This window comes from Lampris incognitus, chromosome 2 (assembly GCF_029633865.1).
Source record: "Lampris incognitus isolate fLamInc1 chromosome 2, fLamInc1.hap2, whole genome shotgun sequence".
Taxonomy (NCBI): Eukaryota; Metazoa; Chordata; class Actinopteri; order Lampriformes; family Lampridae; genus Lampris; species Lampris incognitus.
This window is the reverse complement of record NC_079212.1, coordinates 4,679,949-4,703,047: the sequence shown is the minus strand read 5'-3', so window position 1 is coordinate 4,703,047 and position 23,099 is coordinate 4,679,949. Positions and strand designations below refer to the sequence as shown.

Below are 23,099 nucleotides of genomic sequence, written 5' to 3'. Positions count from 1 at the left end.
ATGACAGAGTACGAACTTTATTGACAGATAGCAAATTAATTTAAAAATGTACAGGAAGAACAGCAAACCAAAACATACATTTTAAGTCAATTTTCGAGGTCAAAGCCAGAATTGTCTGAAAGGAGGTCCGGGGATCACATATTGACCATTTGCAACAGTTTCTGGGACTGCTTACAAAAATACATTTTTCACACCGCTTTCGAAAGCACCGTCTCATCAGGTAATCGCCGTCGCTGTACACGGTTATAAACTGGTAGCAAGCCTTCTTCAGCCTACCTCGAGCTGACATTCATGTCCACACTCTCCGGTCTGCAGCTATGGATTTTTTTATTTTTTTTTACACAGACGACAAACAACAAACATCTCGTGTCATGAGGTTAAGACCGTCTTCTTCTGTAGATTCACGTAATACAGAAGTAAGAATATGTTTGTATTTAAAAGACTTTAATATGAACTGCATTTAACATTGCGCTGGCATTTGCCAGATCATAGTACTCTTAGTGTAGTCAACTTCGACTCAACGTTAAAGATGAAGGACCTTCACAACACTTATATTAAAACCTTTGGATAGAGGAATAAAAACAACATTCAACACACTAGAAGCCTCCCGTTTTTGAAAAAGTCATCAATCCTTGATCGATTGAAAACGTTAGTGTGGTTGACTTCACAGATAAAATTATTTGGACATCAATGCAAAAATAGTTTTGCTTGGACAAATACATAACAAAACCACCATTGATGAAAGAACTGAGTGAGATGTGCTTCTTTTTTTTTTACCATTACCTGCAACATGTCGCCATGTTTGTGTTACACAGATGAGCCAAAACATTATGACCACTTATAGGCGAACCGAATAGTGTTGATCATCTCCAAACAAGGGCACATGTCAAGGTCTGGGTAGACTAGATGGTAAGCGAACAATCAGTTCTTGTAGTCAACGTGTGGATGCAGGAGAAATGGGCAGGAGTAAAGACCTGAGCAAATTTGACAAGGGCATAATGGTTATGGCCAGACGACTGGGCCAGAGCATCTCTGAAACAGCAAGGGTTGTGGGGTGCTGCCGGTCCAACAGTGGTCCAAGGAGGGACAAACCAAAAACTGGCAACAGGGTGTTGGGCACCCAAGCACATCAATGTGCAAGGGCAATGAAGGCTCTCCCCATCTGGTTCAAACCGACATAAGTCTACTGTAGCACAAGTCACAGAAAATTTTAACGATGGTTACGGGAGGAATGTGTCACCACACTGTGCATTGCACCCTGCTGTGTAGCCACAGACCCATCAGAGTGCCTATGATGACCCCTGTTCACAATCGAAAACCCCTACAATGGGCATGCGAGTGTTGGAACTGGACCTTGGATCAGTTGGAAGAAGGTCGCCTGGTCAAATGAGTCCCATTTTCTTTTACATCACTTGGATGGCCGTGTACGTGTGTGCTGTTTACCTGGGGAAGTGATGACACCAGGATGCACTGTGGGAAGGCGACAAGCCGGTGGAGGGAGTGTGATGCTCTGGGCAATGCCCTGCTGGGAAATCCTGGGTCTAGCCATTCATGTTGATGTCAATTTGCCACGTGCCACCTACCTAAACACCTAAACAGACCAGGTACAACCCTTCATGGTAACAGTATTCCCTGATGGAAGTGGCCTCTTTCCGCAGGATAGTGCACCCTGCCACACTGCACACATTGTTTAGGAATGATTTGAGGAACATCATAAAGTGTTCAAGGTGTTGCCCTGGCCTCCAGATTCACCAGCTCTCAATCCGATTGAGCATCTGTGGGATGTGCTGGACCGACAAATCCGATCCACGGTGGCTCCAACTTGCAACTTACAGAACTTGGAGGATCTGCTGCTAATGTTTTGGTGCAGCATACCACAGGATACCTTCAGGGGTCTTGTAGAGTCCATGCCTCAGCGGGGTCGGTGCTGATTTGGGGACACAGGGAGGACCAACAGCATTTTAGGTAGGCGGTCATAATGTTTTGGCTCATCGGTGTGTTTTCTAATGTGTTAAAATTGGAATGGCAGGGTGGGCATATGTATTACAGAAATGAATGTGGCAGTGACCGAGCTACTCCCTATAGGTTACCCGCGCATGCATCCTGCATCATCAAACTTGGAACATCGAACTAAAAAATGGTATTTCCATTTGATTCACTCTGTCCCTTCTCATCACTCATGGTGTTCCTATCTGTTTTTCATTCACTTGCCGGTCTCTCCAGCATCTCTGCTAGTGCCTTCAAAAACATCCTTAATGTGAGCCACAGTGCCGTTTTCTTGGTTGGAACACAGTGGTTGGTTTATCTTGTGGGTCTGTGTCCTCTCCTCCAATCGTGACCTACTGTCTGCCCACTAAAAGTCAAAACTCTTTTCTTGTAGGGGGAAGGTTCGTTGCATATCCCTCCTCTTGTGTAGCCAAACACTCTTCTTTGGCTTTGGTATTGAGCAGATCGGGGGTAATTTAATGACTGGGAGGGCTTTGGTTGGCATTCTGTATGTAATACTTGTTTTAAGCTGCGATGGTTAGTGGCCACTTCCACTTCGAGCCTCTCCGGTCACCCAGTCAATGACAATGAACGACAAACTCATTACCATGAAGATGAATCCCAATGCGGCAAAGCATGCAGCCTGCAGGGGAGGAAAAAGAGGGAAGCAGAAATGTAAACAAATCTTAAACAAACAAACCAAAAAAGGTTTTCATGTGCAAATGTTGCAAATGAGGACTGCGTTGTAGAACCGGAATGAACAGAAACTGATAATTTGTGATGTACAATGGGAATTTCCTTCGATAGACCTAAGATAGCTGCAAGAAAATTTTAATTATGCTGTCATGGAAAGTACCACAGTTGAAGAAGAGTATAACACTGAGGAAGTTGAACGTTCAAAACTGCTGGCCTGATTGTTCCATGAAATTATGCTGAATGTACGTCTTAAATTGAACATACGGGCTACACGATTTACCTTTAAAGTTTTCACAAAACACCAAAGCACAATCCATAATATAGTTGGAGGAAGCCGGTGTTACCTGAATCTTGGGTCTGGACAGCAAAGGCTCCTGTTCTTCGGGAACGATCCGGATGTAGAAGATACCAGGGAGGATGAAGATGAGGCTGGGTGCAGAAGTGGCCCCTTAAAAGAGGGAAGAGGTGAGGAGGAAAGAAAAGTGATTCAAAATGAACACGGCACACAGCTGAAGCCGCAGTCCGATAAGCTGTTCCACCTGCAAGGACATACCAATGAGGCCAAAGATGTCTCGGATCGAGGGGACGAAGATAACAAGCAGGTTGACGATAGCGATGAGGCAAATCGCAATACAGATGTGTCTGACCCAATGGAAGGGTTTGTCTGGGAACAGAATCTGCATTATGGCCCTGCGGATCTGAGGTGATTGGAAAAGGGGGGGGGGGGTAGAGGACAAAGAGAAAGGGTGGGGGGAAAGCAGTAGAGACAGGTTTTAGCGGGACAACATAGTATCACCAGGAGAAAGGAGAACTAACATATCCGACACAGTATCGTACCAATCTCGAGCATTCCTTGGCTGATTCCCACTTAACCATCGCAAGACGTAAATACAACCGTCACCAGTGACGTTTTTGCACCCTTTTTTTCCCTGGGTATAGACACTGGGTCATCCTTCACTAACAAGTGCTTAGAAATTATCTTACTTTGTGCCAAAAAAAGTGTGTACCCAAAATTTCTGCCAGATTCAAGACGTGTGTAGACCAATCAGTTTCTTTTTCTTTTTTCTTTTTTCTTGGGGGGGGGGTGGTATTTTCCCCTTTTTTCTCCCCAATTGTACCTGGCCAATTACCCCACCAACTCTTCCGAGCCGTCCCGGTCTCTGCTCCACCCCCTCTGCCGATCCGGGGAGGGCTGCAGACTACCACATGCCTCCTCCCATACATGTGGAGTCACCAGCCGCTTCTTTTCACCTGACAGTGAGGAGTTTCACCAGGGGGACGTAGCGCGTGGGAGGATCACGCTATTCCCCCCAGTTCCCTCTCCCCCTCAAACAAGTGCCCTGACCGACCAGAGGAGGCGCTAGTGCAGCGACCAGGACACATACCCACATCCGGCATCCCACCTGCAGACACGGCCAATTGTGTCTGTAGGGACGCCCGACCAAGCCGGAACATTGGGATCACTGGTTCGAATCCCTGTGTTGGTAGGCAATAGAATAGACCACTACGCTACCCGGACGCCAGTTTCTTTCTTACCTACGTGCATATATTGGTGATTCTGGATCATTCTTAAATCATAGGCCAAACTTTCCAGTTAGCACTAATACCCTGCCCTGATTCCTCATTATGAGAAGGGTCTAGTTGCCGACTCAAGAGAATGGCACAGCGATAGACAAGTGCAGGAGGTGACTCATAATGAAAAAGTGAAATATGGCCCCTATGGGTAAAAAACAAAAGCGGTAGCTGCAGCGAGCCATGTTGTTTCATTGTGGTTGGATAATAAAGTAAATTCCTAGGCATCACCTATTCATAAAACTAAACCATTGTTGGTTGGGTAAGAGTGGGAGCAAGAAATGTTTTTCATTTTCAATATCGTTAATTATCACAAAAGTATTTATCATTGAGTATATGAGTCATTTGTAAAGACAGTTGGAAATTTTGAAAATTAACTATTTACCAATTTTTTAAAATTGTGGTTTTTTTGGATAAAGTTTAGCCGTAATATTACTTTTTTTTTAGTTTTTTATATCATATATTTTTATTTTCATTTTTTTTACAATTACATTTTTATTTCTTTTTTGGAGCATTGCAGCAAAGCGTGGTTATAGAGGTTGCAGAGTGGAACCCAACCAATTCCCCAGCATCTCCAAAACGTTACACCAGAACGGGTTAACCGTGGAACACTCCCAGATCATGTGCAAATATGTGCCGAGGTTGCTCTTACACGTCCAGCCTTGGTTATCAGCAGTTCCCATTGTGTCAAGTCTAGTTGATTTGATTTTAATTTGCTTTTGATATGCTATCTCTGTACTGTTTCGTATTGAATAAATTTCCCTTAGCTTCTCTGATGTTTCCCCCCACATTTGATATAATATCTGACCACTTATCCCCGCCAGGCAAATAGCCTGGAAGGGATGTGTGTGTGTGGGGGGGGGGGCCTTGTGTGTGTCTGTGTCTGTGTGTGGGTGGGGTGGGGGGGGCTGGGATGGACTGGCAGCTCGTCCAGGGTGTTTCCCCGCTTGCCACCCAATGACTGCTGGGATAGGCTCCAGCATCCCCACGACTCTACATAGGATAAGCAGTTTGGATAACGGATGGATGAATGTAAGCAGAGGACTTGACAAAAGCTAATTCTGAAGAAAAGAGATTTTCTAAAATGTTTGTTCTAAGGACCGCAGTATTTTGTATGTCTGTATAATGGAATGAAATGGATTAACAAAATTCAAGTGTGAGGCATTGTGAGCACAAAAGTGAATGAAAATCTGAAAAACGTAAAACTAAAAATGGGGGCCGGGGAGGGGGTGAAAAAGAATTCAGAGAAACGTTTAAAAAATAATAATAATGAAAAATATCCCGCGCACGCCTGTCCATAGCTAATCTCGCAAACTACTGGACCTATCAGCCTAAATTGTTTGTTCACAGTTATGACTGGATGATGAAGAACCTCTCATGATTGCAGTGATTAGAAACCTTCGAAAAATGTTTCTTTTTGCTATCGCCGCTCCCTCTCTTCATTCCCTCTCTGGCTCACTCGCTGCCCGATCTAAGTCAATAGTGTGCATGCGTGACCCACATCTATGGTCGATTCGGATCGGACAGTGACATGATGAGAAGTTATCAAAAGAATTCTGATAATTCAAAAAATGCAAAAGTTATAAAAGAGCAACTTTCTCAGGGTTGCAGTCAGAACAGGAAGTGTTGCAGATTCTTATCCCTGCCCGATCTGAGTCAACTGTAGATGTGAGTCACACATGCCTGACCATAAACGGTTTACCCAGCTATATTATATTATGAAAATAAAGGGTTAGGGTTAGACGAAAATGGTTGCACAGCAAACCTTTTCTTTTTGTAGAGTGCAAGTTCCTGTTGGTCGCATTTGCGTGGGGGTCTGCCAAGGAGACTCCGCATCCACAGACTGACAAGCAAAATCTTTTTATTCGGTAGATTTTTTTAGTTTGAGTGCTGCATATTAAATTTTTGCCCATATTTCCTCTTCAATCGACTTGTACTCTGTGCAAAAGTCTTATAATGGCAGGAAAAACACTGGTTTTTATTTCTGTGTGTGCATGTATCTGCCAATCTTGCATGTATTTGCTAATCTTGCATACTAGTAGGCCTGTCAGCCTAATGATTTTTAGTGCACAGTTGTGGCTATATGATTAAGGACCTCTCGTGGTTGCGGTGATTCAAAACCTTTGAAAAACCTGTTTTATACTGCATTTAAATGCTAACTCCTCAGCTGGTTTTTCGCCCAAGTCTGAGCACTGGAGAAGGGACGATACGCAGGCAGTGCCTCCGTATTTTCCCTTCTCCCAGTAGGTGAAAAAAGGGGTGGTCTGTCGCCAAGTCCAAACACCAGAGAAGGGGAGATACACCTGGCGGGGATCTGCACTCTACTGAGTGCACTCTTCTAGTCTTTAATAATCAATTGCAAGGTCCTTCTATCATTATTACTTTGTGAATATTACAGGAATCGCTTGTGGAGTGTTTGAACACTTTGTAAAACACTGACGCTTTATGAACTTCCCAAGGTAATATGAGGTACTCAGTTAAATGGTTACTTAGTGGTTCACTGTTCTTGAATGTCCTACCAATGCAATGTCTCATTTGTAAATATATCCAGAAATTCCCCTTATTTACAAGTTTATATTTCTTCTGCAAATCAAGATATGGCATAAATATTCCTTTTTCATACAAATCACCAATTGTGTTTACTCCCTTTAGACTGCCATTCTTTCCAATATACCATTCTTTTCCCAATGCGTATGTTAGGGTTATTCCAGAGTGAGAAGTATGACTGGTGACATTCTGCAAGTTTTATGGATTGTATTCTACACATTCCTTGAGCAATATGGTGCAGTCAGGCTCCGTTCTATAGTTACCCAGTCTGAATCCGGATGAGCTCTAACCCATTGTTTAGCTAGTTTGATTTTCTCAAAATATAGATTATAAACCTTGACATCTGGTAAACCGAGTCCTCCTTTGTCCTTGCCCATACACATCTTACTCATTTTGATTCTGGGCTTCTTCTTATTCCATATAAAATCTTTGATAATTTTATTGTACTGTGTATAAATCAAATCAGAGATCTTCAAAGGAAGCATCATACAGCGATAATTAAACGGAGGAGCTACAACAATTTTGACTACATTCACTGTACCCCAAAGTGATAGTCTCCGTGCTCCCCGTTTATCCAGATTATTTTTCATTTTGCCCAGTAGTGGGTCATAATTGAAAGTAATTATTTCATCCGATTCAGACTGATTTTAACCCCTAGAGACTTCATTACAACTGGCACCCAGTTAAAATTGAATTGAGACACTGGATTTTTATCACAAGATCTTGACGGTGGCATAGCCTCAGCTTTACTGCAGTTGATTTTGTAACCAGACAACTCAGAATATAATTGGATAGCATTCATTAATGGGGGTAGGGAGTTAGAGGGGTCGCTAATAAGTAATAAAACATCATCAGCATAAATCATCAGCTTCTTTCCAGCTCCCTTCGTCCCTCTAATATTTGGATCTGCGCTAATCATGATTGCAAAGGTTTCAAGAAAATTGTGAATAACAACGGAGAGAGGGGGCAACTTTGGTATGTTCTTCACAAGATATTGAAGAATGGGGAAATTATGTCATTTGTAATAACAGCAGTCTTAGGGTTTTTATTCACAGTGCTGATCCACAATCTAAACACAGAGCCAGACCCAAAGAATGACAGAGCCATACTTGGGAATCTCCATTCCACCCTGTCGAAAGCCTTTTCAGCACCCAGGGAGGAGTTCAACCATATTAAATGTAGTAATCTCCTTAAGTTGTCAGCTGAGGGCCTTCCTTTGATGAAGCCAACCTGGTCAGCATTAATTATAGATGGTAACACTTTCTCCAATCATGAAGCTAATACTTTAGTCAGTATTTTACATTCCCCATTAATTAAGCTTATAGGTCAATAATTTGAGGGATATATTGCATCTCTGTTTTTTTTTCCCGGAATTAATGATATTGATGCTTTATTAAATGTACTAGGCATGGACTCCAAATGGAATGTTTCCAGATAAACTTTTGTTAAGATAGGAGCCAATATGCAGCAGTGGAAAACTCCGCTTCAGAAAGTAGAAGTACTAACCATGTATTTGCTCCACCCACGCACTAAACCAGCTGATTCTAATTAGCACAACACGTCAGCCAGGTAGGAGAACTAACTAGTGAAATCAGCTGGTTTAGTCCATGGGTGGAGCAAATACATGGTTCGTACTTCTACCTTCTGAAGCTAGGTTTTCCACCTCTGCCAATATGGGGATGCCCTGTTAGCTCACTTGGTAGAGCCCGTACCACATAAGGCTGAGTCGTTATTATAGTGCTGGGTTTGAATCCAGCCCAGGCCCTTTGCTGCATGTCATCCCCTGCCTTTCCTGTCTCTCTCGACTATCGCTATCTAATAAAGAAGGAGAATGCCAAAAAATAATCTAAAAAAAAGAAAAGAAGAAGATAGGAGCCAATATATCCAAACATTTCTGATAGTATTCAATGGAAAAGCCATCCACGCCTGGGGACTTTCCCATAGCCATATCATTTTCTAAGACTCTGGGGACTTGAGGATTAATGAGTGGTCTGAGGTAGATGTAGATTTGTTTGTACAGTAAGAACAAATTCAAGAATACATTGATGAATCCTAAAATGTTGCTTAAAACGTGAGCACACAGTGTTTTTTTTTCTCTCCTTATCTTTTGCCTGTAAAGCACTTTGAATGACCTCTGCGATGATAAGGTGCTATACAAATAAACTTGCCTTGCCTTGCGTTTATGCACGTGCTCTGTTGGTGAATGAGGCCCATTAAATTGAAATTGTGTTTCGAAAGATGCGCGTCTCACCGGGAAGAGGACAACGGGCACAGTCAGAGTGACAGCAACCAGCACCGCCAGACGAACACACAAGATCAGCGTATCCAAGGGGTCCACTTGACTGTAGGTGTGCAACAGCTCTGACTCCACGGCACCTACCCATAAAAAAGTAGAGACATCCTGTGATATCTCGCATGTCCCAGCCCCTCATCCCAGTGATACAACAACTACGCAGAGGTTAACAGCAGTCGGAACACGCAAAGACCTCAGATTCAAGCCATTCATTTTAAATCTAACAGTTCACAACTACAGAAAGAGGTGACGCTTGTCTCTCATAAGTAAGCAGTCTCTTACCGTGAAAGGTCAGGTAACCGAAAAGCGCCGTGAGCAGGTACATGGTGAACATGGCCAGGACGGAGATGTTGGCAACAGTCTGCATGCGTTTCTTGGTAGCACTAGGGATGAAAGTTAAACCGAGATGTTCACACCAAACTTCTCTCTACGAATGTAGGAATCACACTTTGGATATACTGTAGATTTGGATAGCAGAATGAAGATGGCGTTGTGACTTACTTGCGTAGCTCAGTGTAGATGGGGAGCACCTCGGGGTGACAAACAAAAGCGAAGGCCAGGATTGGGATGGTGTATGCTGTCTGAAAGCCACAAAAAGCCCAATAAGTGCCACATGAAACATTGTCTGAGTCTGTGGCTCGTTTTAAGACTAAGCCCCAGATTTCACCAATCAATCAGCCAGTCAGTCAATCATGTAACTAACCAGTCAGTCTGTCATTGACTGATTGATTGATTAATTAAGGTTTGGGGTGGTGCTGACAGCATTATGTGCATAAAAAAAGTATATCTGATTTACTGACATGGGGTATTACACTTTTGAGCCAATTAATGTTTTAGGTGTGTCAACTGGAAGGCGCAAAACTGAAGGAAATTATGCAAATGATCATGATTGCACCCTCTGTGGTACTTCCCAAAGGAAAACCTGCAAATTTCATTCAGAATTGTGTGTGGTGTTTAATGGCCGGTAAAAGCATATTCTATTTTAGACATGGCGAACATGGCTGCTGCTTTTACTCTGGGCACAGAGCGGTGGAGACGAAGAAGAGGATCAAGATGAGGGAGAGTATTTCATGGATGCATTAGCTGCCCTATTTGGCATGTCTGAGAATGAGGAGCAGCGCAGGTTGCCAAGCCATGTGATTCTTTCTCATCTGGAAGAAATAAAAGATGAATTGGAGCCACAGGCCAGAGGGATAGCAGCAGCTGCCTGGCACAAACTTTTGGCCGGGCTGTATCTTTTAGCCTCGGGGTCTTTCGGTGCACAGCGCACATCTCTCCAGATAAAAACCAATCCCTTGGTATTGGTACAGCCGGTATTCTAATTGGCTAATTGCGATGGAGCTCATTTTAACGTCATTTGATATTACATTTAAGGCTCTCACGCTAGTGAATTGGGTTTTTTGATCCTGTTTGCCAGTCATTCTGCTTTTAAAATATATTGAGTAGTATAAGTAGAAATGACATGATGAGGTTATTACATACTGTTAGTAAATTTTTAGAAATTATTTTGCTAGCAACTATGGTACAGATGTTACATTACCTGGCTACAAGAGTACACTTTTACCTAATCTGCCACTTGTCAATGTTATCCTTGCTACTATGTTATATGATTAGTTGTTAATGGCTACATTATATTACATTACAGTCATTTAGCCGACGCTTTTATCCAAAGCGACTTACAATAAGTGCATCATTTAACGTAGGGAATCAGGAGAACTACTAGTCATCAGAGGTCATAAGTGCATCTAAACAAGCATCTAAGAGCAAAACCAGTGCTAAAGTAAAAGCGCAAGAAAGAGATTTTTTGGTTTTTTAAATGAGTGAATACAATAAGTGCTAAGAACAAGTGACAGGGTAGTCAGAGTAGTAGTTCTTAAAGAGGTGAGTTTTCAACCTGCGCCGAAAGATGGGCAGCGACTCCGCTGTCCTGACATCAGTGGGGAGTTCATTCCACCACTGTGGGGCCAGGAAAGAAAAGAGCCGTGACCGGGTCGATCGGCAGCAGGGGCCTCTGAGCGACGGGGCAACCAGGCGTCCCGAGGCAGCAGAGCGAAGTGGTCGAGCGGGGGTGTGGGGCTTGACCATGGCCTGGAGATAGGAAGGAGCTGTTCCTTTCACTGCCCTGTAGAATAGCACCAGAGTCTTAAACCGGACGCAAGCAGCTACTGGGAGCCAGTGTAGGGACATGAGAAGGGGAGTTGTTGAAACTTTTCTTGAAGAGATATGATCATCATTGTGTGCCCCCCCCCCAAATTAAGTCTTCATTATCTGGTAGATGTCAGGGGCAAATACAGCTTATGCTAAGCTATCAATTGCTTGCAGTTTCCAAATGCAGCTATTACATTGATCAAGATCCACCACAAACAATCTAGAAATGCATAAAACAGCAGGCCTCAAAAGTGCAAAAAGTCAAAGTTGGCAGTGGACATAGTTAAGGGCAATTATTTTATACCCCTATGGATTTTTACATTGGACTGAAACAGGGTCCCTAATTTGGGCATGAAATTTACATCATGCTAAAGAGGTGATTTATTTCCAGTGCGCTCTACTTGTTTGCATGTGTCTTTGTAAATCTGGGGGTAAATTAACTGTTGTTGAGGCAAAGCTACGGAACAGCTGCAAATAACTAACAAATCTGCTGACGTTATGAAACGGAACATGGCGGGCTACTACTGTACTAAATTACCACTGTGGAAACACAATAAAAATGACCAGAGGCCATATGAACTTGTAGTTCTCTCTAACCTGTGAGTTGATGGTGAACATCTTGGGCTCACAGAAGTCATCTGTCCCATTAGTGAAATCCTTAGCAATTTCAGTCATGTTCACGTGCTTCGCGGGAAGAGGACAGGGAATGTTGAACTTCTTGTAGATGACCTGGTAAGACGCACCCTCTCATTAACGGAAGATTTAAAATCCACATGTTTATATAATAGCACTACTGTAGTTCACTTTCTACGACGGGTCAAATAGACTCACCGAAATGAGGAAGAAGACCATGCAGGAAAGGGAGAAGCCACTCGTATAGCCCAGGTACCCTTTATCACAACAGTAACAAGAATTAAAGAATGATTTGTGATGCTGACAAGAAATAACATCTGGTTTTGATGTTAGTTGGACTTCAGCACGGAACAAAAAAACAAAAACTATCGACAAAACAAGAATGGATAAGAGTGGAGAGATGGAAGGGTAATGAGAAAGTATAAGGACTGAAAAGGAACAGGTCAGTATGGGATGGAGAACATACCAAGTTGTTTCATGACTGCTAGTGGAAGGATGATGGCAGCACTAACAATAATGATCAGGTAGTTTCCCTCCAAGAACCACTCTCTAAGAGGTAGACAGATAAATGGATGACCAAATAATGAGTGCAACAAATATGACAGCTACTCGACTATCCATTAGTGAATGACAACAACATCACTGTCATACTTACCCTGTGTTTTCGTATTTTCCAAGGAACGCTTGAATGACCAGTGGGAGCTCAGATTTAACAATGAAGAGGTAGCTGGACATTGCTGAATTAAAGTGAAGACAATTAATTCCTTCCAATTACCATTAAGATATATTAAGATATATAGTATTAGTTATGTGAAAATGAGATTTTTTTTAAGTGGGGTTTTGGAAACTTAACATAAATGACATCAATGACATAGCATATTCTCCCATTACCTCCTATGTTGTGTACTGTTATGATGCAGGCGGCTAATAATTTGCCCGGGCCTCCAAAAGCGCGGTTTCCAAGCTGCTCATAGGCCCGGATACCTGAACACAAACATTTGGCGCGCATGTGAGACTAGACATGAGGACAGATGTTATTTTAGTTTCGATCACGTGTGCTAAGTTACACAGACTGAATTTTCTGAACATTTACCGACGACTCCAGCACTTCTCAACAGGAGGTGGATGGAATAGGCTGACAGAATAGCAATGAACAGCAACAGGATTCTGCAACACATGATAATGGACATCTGTTATGGACATATAATCACTTAAAGACTACATGATGGGCATACAAGTCAGTGAGTCAACCAATTCCCACACCATTCTTGTTTAGGTGGAAGATATTCCTAAGGAATACATGCATTAAGTGTTTAATTGTATAGCAGTCATCCAGTCCTGTTGTAAATGGACAATTCCACACCCCCCCCCCCCAAAAAAAAAGCAGCTACATACTTAGGGACCCTAGTCTTCATATTAAAGACCTTCACACACATTTAAAGAGAGACATACCTGATTATATCAGTTCATTTACTCATTATAACCTCAGTCATTTTCCGTTGTCTTTCCTGTTTTATTTTGAAATACTCACCTGTGTTGTCATTTCAGTTCCTGCCCCTGTTTTTGCCATCAGTCAACCCTGTGTATACCACACCTGTTCCCCAGTTCCTTCATTAGCTCCCTAGCACATATGCTCACTCCCCTGATTTCTCTGTTCCCCTGCCAGGTTGTCTTGTGTGTACAGCCAAGTAATCCGGCATTCACTAGTTCATGGTCTGCCCGTCTACCCGTCTTTTGAGACTTTGCCTTTTTTTTCTGGACTTTGTTTCTCTTGCCTGCCCTCATCTGGTCCATTTTCCTGTTTGGACTGAAAACCGGGTAACTAGAACTTGTGCTTTGGACCTGTTTCTGCTTGTCTGCCTGTATATCTGGTCACCTGTTTGGACTGATTCCCTGTGTACTGACCCCTGCCTGTTTTTGGCTATTAAACCGAGTGTTACTGTAACCTCCCTGTCTGTGAGTCATGCACTCAGGCTCTCACTTGTCAGTTTCCCCGGGAAACATTACAGTTTCTGAGGCCTACCATGGATTTTATTTAAAAATTATATATATATATATATTTTTAAGGAATGTCATGTATTTCCGTCCATTTGAGGAGGGGTGGGGACACCTTTTTGGAGTTTTTACTCCTGCATGGGGAAGATTGTGACGCAGTTCATTGGCTTGCCAACCCCCCCAAACACATAGCACAGGGCTGATCCAGGCGAGCATGCCTGTGATCTGATCACTAAGGGCTATTTTTAACCACTCAAATCTGATTTAGAGAAGCAGTGTAGATGAGCCCTCATATACACTCTGATAGATCAGGATGTATACTCAAGACGGTTGTCGTATTAATGTGCGAATACTCATGAGACAGACGGAAAGACCGAGACAGACCAATGGATAGACTGTAGATCAGAGTGTGCCCACTCTAATGACGGTGTATCATCAGCATAAAGACCCAACATATGAATACATATCGACAATCTGTAAATGGACACACCCATATGTAGCTTTGTGTGTTAGGCCTGCAATACTCACAAAAAAAGAATGATTCCGGTGTTGGACATTGCAAAAGCAAGTCCCAGAATTCCACTTCCCATAATGGCATTACTGAGGTTAAAGATGGACATGCCAAATGAAGTTTTCCCTTCAAACTGCAGCAGGAAGACAGAGAAGATCATTCAGAAAAACCACTTCATACACACACAGTTTGACACACTCTGTCAAAACACTTGAGTTAAAACGGAGATAAGGCCTCAGCAACTCAAGTTGGTATTTATTTGCCAAAATAAACAGCCAGACTAATTCACGTCACAGGTTTACAAACCTTCACTTTTATTTGGGCTGAAGCCGATTAGTTCAAATATTTAGTTTTTCTTTTTTTGCAGTAATTCAGCCTGAATCTAAACAGAACGATTAACTGTCAGGGACTTAGCAAAAAGTAGTAACTTACGTCTGTAAAATGAGTCTCTTTCCTGCCACCACCTTTATGTGGCAGAAATTCATCACGCTCAGCCATGGATTCCAGGCCGTCAAACCTCAAATTTAAAAAAAAAAGGAAGACATTTTGAGTGAACATCTGCAAAAACAAAACAGATGAGACACAAACACTATCGTCTATCCTGTGGACAGTGAGAATATCTGCAACAATACATTTAAAAACGGCATTAAAAGTCTTTTAGATACTCCCGGTAGAGGAAACTTATCCATAAGATAAGAAAATCAAGCTCGCTTAATCAGTTTTTTGGGGGAGGGGGTGCTTTGGGTGTATTTAACTACTTTTGCCCAGATCTTTCCCAAATTCCTTTCCCCCCATCTGTTGGTACTTAAGTGACCAGTCATTGGACTGTGGGAGACTTACCCATCATCTCTGCTGTGTCCGTTCATTTTCTGCAGCTCCATTGTAAATGCAAGGGCTTTGAGGCGAGAGACGTCTAAGATTTGGCTTTGGTTGATAGACGAGACCTTCCTGCTTGTTTTCACCTGGATTGGGAAGTCGAGAAAGCAGGTGTCATGTGCGTTGTTCTCAACAGTTGGAGGGGTGGTCTGGCAGAAACATTACCAAAATTATGTAATCCAGTGGCTGTGCCCAGCTCCTTATTTATGTCGATAAGAGCTCTCGGGGAGTTTTAATGTCACTCTCCCCGCCTTGCACGTCACACTCAAGTGGTGTTATTTCATCGATCTTGCCAACTTTCCACTGTTTGCATAAAAATTTGTTAGCCCCTTGCTTACTGGTAGCTAGTGCCGCTCACTTTTCACCTCCCATGTATTCCCCACTGACAAACAAACTGCATATGTGGACCTTCAGTATAGATCTTTAACCCTTCTCCATTGCTTTTAAGACAAGGATGCATGTGTCATCCCTGATTTTTCCATGAGATCCCCGTCGTCCTGGATTTTTCCATGTCCATTCATCCCCAGAAGAATCTACAAACCTCCACATCCATTCATGTATAACCAGAAAGGAACGTGCAATGGGTGTACATCTATATGACCTGGTCAGAAATCTAGAAACCCGTACAATGCTTGCATGCATACAGGACGTGTGTGCAAGGAAAAAGGGCTGCATTAGCTAAATGCCGTAATCAGACGAACGCAAGATTCAAAATTTTCCTGCTCTGAAGACATTGAATAATACCCAAATGGCATAGACTGGAACAAACATGGGAATTCCCTCAGTCTCTTCATCGTAAACTCAAAAGTCTATATGTAATACGTCTGAGGGCTGGACACTACTTTGACAAGAGACAGCCGAAAGGAAAGATGTAGTATAGACTGAAAATACAAAAAACCCCACTTCACACACCAATTTGGGACACAACGAAAAAACATACCCCTTTCTTTTTTGTGTTTTTTTTTTTTTTTTACACTACAAATGTCACAGGAATGCTGTGTCTTATGACTTTTTTCCGCGGAGCGTTTCTCTCACATAGTTGGTTGTGTCCCAACCCATTACATTACGCACAAAAGACAACAAAGCACATATAAAATCCACTGGCGGAGTACAGGGAAATTCCAATTTGGGGTCTGTAAGTCCTTTCAAAGGTTAGGTGACATAAAATGCTTTAAATAACAAATGTTGTCGCGGGGACTTATGTGGCTGTAACCCGGACAGCACAAAGCTAGCATGGAGAGACTGTGAGAATTGGTGCAGGTCTTGTCCTACTGCCACCGGGTCACGGGACAAAGTCCCTCTTCTCCGCGTCAGGCTGCCCTCGGGGTTTTCACATCTGACCCCTTGAGGGCTCGCTCAACAAGTACACTGTGTCACTGCCCGAGTTTCACACGGAGCTGGGAATTTCTTTTTATATATTCCTACGCTTTTCCTTAACCCGACCTTTTGAAATACAAACGGTGCATTTTTTTTCTTGGCCGCCCAGAGCACCCGCAGCCTCTGGAGATATGCAGCGGGCTATCATGGAAAAAGGTACCAATTAGGCTAAACACTGGTTTGACTCGCCCGTGCGTCCTGGCCTGGGGTCAAGTTGGTCAAAGCAACTTTCTTTAGCTGCATACTCAACCAAGTTCCCATGGCCCCCTGCCAGCGAACACCGCCATAGAGGCATATGCACTCAATGTCAAGACTGCTCTCTATCGTCCAATTTTATGTATAAACAAGCATGTTTGTAAAGCTAGCTGTAAAATATGCTGTGTTTTACGACCAATCACGGACTCGCTTGGAATCTACTTGTAAGCAAATATTTCATTATTTTACGGGGGGTAAAATGGAAAAACTAGACGGACCTGGTCAACTAGAATCTCGCTCTGTTTTCCCTGCCGCTGACAGCAAGAAAGAGAGCAAGCTCCGGTGTGAGAATTTACAACTCAGCAAAATGTACTTTAAAGAAACCCACTTGGGTGTATACATAATTATGTCATTTGAATTTTTCTCCCCATTGTCTGCACACACACACACACGCAAACCCCTTTAAGAAGTGTTCACACTTTGTATACCGACCAATATGTCAGTAACAGTGTGCAGTATAATGTTGGTGCAAAATGGGAAATCTTTCCTCTATCCAGTCAGTTGCACATGAGGTACATCAAGCACAATAGAAGCTATTGTGTCCTTAGTTTTCAGCAGTGTGTAACACATGGCGCTTGTCTGACGCAAGACCAGCTCAGTATTGACAGTTAGCCCTTCCCTTCCTCGGTACCTTAATTATTGGGACACACACACTACAACCCATTCAGTAACTTACCCTGCTGGCCAAGACCTGGACTTGTCTGCTTTCCACCAAGTGGGAGTGATATATTAACAGAGCAAAAAATCCTCAATAGTTTTCCAATCAGCTTTATTTTCTCCCAATGTTTATATCCGGCTTGCTAGTAAGGAGTTTCTCGTCTCACCAAAGCTCCTTGGCATTGACGGGAGGAGAGAGTGGGGGAGCTTAAGCTCTGAGAGAGAGAGAGAGCGAGAGAGAGAGAGAGAGAGAGAGCGAGAGAGAGAGCGAGCGGGAAATGGGAACACCCATAAACTTTAACCCTTTGTTTAACCACTCACAGGTGGTGTTGAGTTACAGTTGTAGCTCCACGGAGAAGGAGGCCATCTACCTTCCAGGTGTCCCACGGTGGGAAAGAGTCAAAACTGCGGTGGCACGTGGACGCGTGTGGAGAGACGGTATTTGAAGACTGTATTTAATCCTAGAGAAATATGAGCCTTGCCCCTAACGTGACCCGCTGAGGGAGTAATTACCCCGTCATTACAACGCGATGCAGGTAGAGAGGAGCGGCTAACCTCGTCCCAGTGCAGGTGGGCTTCGTCACAGCATGGGCGGATACTCACTGACAGTTTACATCCTGCTGGACATTACAGTGATGTTAATTAGCTTAGGAGATAAGGGCTTTTTAAAGGTTGCCTGCATGTGATTCTGCTTAAGACTGTAAACATGCAGCGTGCTAACAAGGTAGTGTGTGCCGGGGCACAGACAAATCATTAGGCCCACGATAACGAGCGACCGGCACTGTCATGCCAACCGCAGCAAAGGCTGTGATGCTTCCTGTTCATGTGGAAGTCTTCACAGTTCCAGCCAATCAGACACCAAACTGAAGTGCGGCGTAATAACTCGACCCCACAGAAGGGGGGAATCAGTTCATCTGGACACGTTTATCGAGGGAGAAGCATTTCACCCCTCGTCTAAGTGACCTCCTCTCCAGTCCCAACTGACTGCAGGTATCCCCAGCCTTTTTCAACAACACCGCGGCATAACGCCCGAAACCAACATTGCCACTCTAACTCTAATTAACGGTCACGGCAATTTGTATATGAAACCGAGGGTTGTTTTTGGCCGTTACGCCACTGCATTGTTTATAAGGGGTGGGGGGATACCTGCAGTCAGTTGAGACTGAAGAGGAGGTCACTTAGATGAGTAATGAGGGGTTTCTCCCCTCGATAAACGCTGTTTCATGATGAACCGATTCCACTTTCTGTGATAACGCAAGTTAACGTTTCACACCCAAGAAACACCCACGTGCTCTTTTATCTCGACGTGACACAAACCTCTCCAGGAAGTCAAGCCTTACCACTGTGACAAGGTCCCATCAATTGGTACCGCAAAAAAGATTAACAATTTATATACTATATATATGTGTTTGCTTATAATGCAGACTACCTTGCATGTGATTTTAATCTAAAACGTGGACAACACAGATCTACGCTGACCTCAATGACTCGCCTGACCTCAGAGGCAGACACGTATTCAGTCCAACGGGCTCTGGGGAAGCCAGCTACACTGGTCACACCAGACAGATGTTTAAAACACAACCCGGTGCACTCCTCGGCTTCGGCTAACTCGAGGAGGATTTATTGAAGCTCTTACGTTCAACGGCCCCGCCGCTGGCATTACCTGTTGCTTCGTGCGCCAGCAAGTTTCAGGAGGAACATTCGAGTCGGGCGGTTTCAAGTTTCAAATGAGGAGATTTCAAAAGGCGTCTTTGCAGCGGAATAAGCTGTGTTTCAGTACGTCCTTTCAGATGCCACCTCACAAACTGATGCCACCTCACAAACTGATACCGCCTCACAAACTGATGCCCTCACAAACTGATATACCACCTCACAAACTGACACCACCTCACAAACTGATGCCACCTCACAAACTGATACCGCCTCACAAACTGATACCGCCTCACAAACTGATACCGCCTCACAAACTGAACATGCTGCCAGCATTTTCAACAAAGGGGTGGTTTGGCACCGACTTTACAACCTAAACTGTCCGATCCAAAACAGCACCCTGTTGAATGGAAAGACAATAACCTCTAGAACATTATCACTCATTAGTAGCCTGCCACACATATGAAGGGACACCCTGCCTCACATATGAAGGGACAGCCTGCCACACATATGAAGGGACAGCCTGCCACACATATGAAGGGACAGCCTGGCACATATGAAGGGACAGCCTGCCACATATGAAGGGACAGCCTGCCTCACATATGAAGGGACAGCCTGCCACACATATGAAGGGACAGCCTGCCACACATATGAAGGGACAGCCTGCCACATATGAAGGGACAGCCTGCCACACATATGAAGGGACAGCCTGCCACACATATGAAGGGACAGCCTGCCACACATATGAAGGGACAGCCTGCCACACATATGAAGGGACAGCCCGCCACACATATGAAGGGACAGCCTGCCGGGACAGCCTGCCACACATATGAAGGGACAGCCTGCCACACATATGAAGGGAAAGCCTGCCACATGTGAAGGGACAGCCTGCCACACATATGAAGGGACAGCCTGCCACACATATGAAGGGACAGCCTGCCGGGACAGCCTGCCACACATATGAAGGGACAGCCCGCCACACATATGAAGGGACAGCCTGCCGGGACAGCCTGCCACACATATGAAGGGACAGCCTGCCACACATATGAAGGGACAGCCTGCCGGGACAGCCTGCCACACATATGAAGGGACAGCCTGTCACACATATGAAGGGACAGCCTGCCACACAGGAAGGGACAGCCTGCCACACATATGAAGGGACAGCCTGCCACACATATGAAGGGGCAGCCTGCCACACATATGAAGGGACAGCCTGCCACACATATGAAGGGACAGCCTGCCACACATATGAAGGGACAGCCTGCCACACATATGAAGGGACAGCCCGCCACACATATGAAGGGACAGCCTGCCGGGACAGCCTGCCACACATATGAAGGGACAGCCCGCCACACATATGAAGGGACAGCCTGCCAGGACAGCCTGCCACACATATGAAGGGACAGCCTGCCACATATGAAGGGACAGCCTGTCACACATATGAAGGGACAGCCTGTCACACATATGAAGGGACAGCCTGTCACACATATGAAGGGACAGCCTGTCACACATATGAAGGGACAGCCTGTCACACATATGAAGGGACAGCCTGCCACACATATGAAGGGACAGCCTGCCACACATATGAAGAGACAGCCTGCCACATATGAAGGGACAGCCTGCCACACATATGAAGGGACAGCCTGCCACATATGAAGGGACAGCCTGCCACATATGAAGGGACAGCCTGCCACACATATGAAGGGACAGCCTGCCACATATGAAGGGACAGCCCGCCACATATGAAGGGACAGCCTGCCACACATATGAAGGGACAGCCTGCCACACATATGAAGGGACAGCCTGCCACACATATGAAGGGACAGCCTGCCACACATATGAAGGGACAGCCTGCCACACATATGAAGGGACAGCCTGCCACACATATGAAGGGACAGCCTGCCACATATGAAGGGACAGCCTGTCACACATATGAAGGGACAGCCTGCCACACATATGAAGGGACAGCCTGTCACACATATGAAGGGACAGCCTGTCACACATATGAAGGGACAGCCTGCCACACATATGAAGGGACAGCCTGCCACACATATGAAGGGACAGCCTGCCACACATATGAAGGGACAGCCTGCCACACATATGAAGGGACAGCCTGCCACTGTGTCCACACGGTTGCCATGGCAGACACCGTGTGAGAGAAAGAAGGTTGTCCTCATACTCACCTCCCCGACAATGGCCAGTCTTCAGTCCGGTCCAGTCTTCAGCCCGGTCCAGTCTACAGTCTAGAGGAGGCAGCTGTTGCCTCTGCGTGTAAACCTGGCTGCCTGGTCCACTCCCCGAACCGCTCACGAGGAGGCAGCGCGCGGATGTGGGGGGGGGGTAACCCTAGCCTTGCGAAACTCTCGCGGTAACTTAAGCCCAGCCTAACCTTAATTTATCCCGACTTAACCGACAGCTACCCCACCCCCACCCCACGCCCACCCCGGCTTAATGTCCACCTCAGCCCCGTCTCACCTCTACTTTACTCCCACCCCTCCATTATCCGCCGCCGATTGCGCATGCGCGAGAGTTTCTCAAATCCAGGGTTCCCGCGTAGCCGCGCGCGCGGTAAAGAGAACCCGGTAAAGCCGTTTCCTGCCATGTCACTATGCCGCGCGGCGTTCACGCGGAGTCCGCGCATTCTCGAGCGGCAGTTGGTGTAACGGAACAGGAAACGCCGCTTACCGCGCGCGCGCGCGCGGCGGACGTTAAATAGCCCACATGGGCGCTATAGGCGTGTATTAAGATAACCTTTATTCATCCCCGATAGGACGCTCAGCAATTGTACATATTGAATTGTTTGCGGACAAATGGATTGAACTGTACAAACGTGCTTTTTGTTTATTTGATTTAATTGTATGTAGTAAGTCTGTCAGTGCATATGCCCATAAAGTCACAGCGTCCAAATCCACCGTCTTTCGTTTTACGATGCTACGTAACATCCGGTTGTAAATTCCCTCGCGGAGGGCGGCAAAAAATGTAAATACTTTCATTTTGGACGAGAGTGCCGTCTTGCCATTGCCGGTGTATTATTATTATTATTATTTTATATATATATATATATATATATATATATATATATATATATATATATATATATATATATATATATATATGCCACACAAATGGTATACCACAAATGGTATATATTGCATATATATATAGCATTTCGGGACACTTATTGTTGCAAATGAAACATGGCTAAAAGTCACTGAAACAAACGAGTCTTCTTCCTTTCAGTCAGCTTGGTCTTCACTCATGGTTTGCCCTTTGGAGACCCACGTGTAGCATAAGAAAACGCTGCATGCATTACTGCTGCTTATGATTCATTAATCACCACCTACATGAACGATATATACACTTGTCAGAAAATCTCGACTGCATAGATATTTCTAAGGGTTTCTTTAAACTGTAAGTACTTTAAAAAAAAAAAGGATTTCAAAGTTACAAACAACATGGCAATAACATTGCCATATTAGAACGATAGGACCAGGTGCATACAAAGGAAAGACAGAAAAAAGGGAAAATGAAAACAGATGAGAGGTTGAAATAACATCAATATAAAATACATTAAAAAATGTAACAGGGCTAGGGCTTTTTTTGTAAATTATATTCTTCTATTATGCTAAAAAGTTTCACTGCATTCTTATTTTGTCATGGCTTTAAGGGCCTTTGTATATGCAAGAAACTCCGGTAACACTTTAGTATGGGGAACATATTCTAAGTAACAAAAACTTAATGTACAGTGAATTAGTAATGATCCAGATGTCACTTTAGTATGGGGAACATATTCTAAGTAACAAAAACTTAATTTACAGTAATTTAGTAATGAGCAAGATGTCACTTTAGTATGGGGAACATATTCTACGTAAAAAAACTTAATTACTAGCGAATTAGTAATGA

General features: G+C 44.2%; 1 protein-coding gene across 2 annotated transcripts; it reads right to left on the bottom strand.

Annotated features, from left to right (window-relative positions):
* Nucleotides 1-8: 8 nt before the first annotated feature.
* On the bottom strand, nucleotides 9-21,595 carry LOC130128676 (sodium-coupled neutral amino acid transporter 3-like). 2 transcript variants are annotated; one of them, XM_056298360.1, is made up of 16 exons: nucleotides 21,380-21,595; nucleotides 15,222-15,343; nucleotides 14,814-14,898; nucleotides 14,399-14,514; nucleotides 12,969-13,042; nucleotides 12,767-12,859; nucleotides 12,531-12,612; nucleotides 12,342-12,424; nucleotides 12,074-12,132; nucleotides 11,840-11,971; nucleotides 9,596-9,675; nucleotides 9,377-9,477; nucleotides 9,053-9,177; nucleotides 3,236-3,380; nucleotides 3,027-3,130; nucleotides 9-2,629 (listed from the first exon to the last, which is right to left on the bottom strand). In XM_056298360.1, the coding sequence occupies exons 2-16, from the start codon at nucleotides 15,260-15,262 to the stop codon at nucleotides 2,525-2,527; spliced, it is 1,425 nt and encodes a 474-aa protein (XP_056154335.1). In that variant the 5' UTR covers nucleotides 15,263-15,343; nucleotides 21,380-21,595; the 3' UTR covers nucleotides 9-2,524. The 2 variants fall into 2 exon arrangements, with proteins under 2 accessions (XP_056154335.1, XP_056154342.1); XM_056298367.1 differs by lacking the exon at nucleotides 21,380-21,595 and adding an exon at nucleotides 17,566-17,670.
* Nucleotides 21,596-23,099: the final 1,504 nt, after the last annotated feature.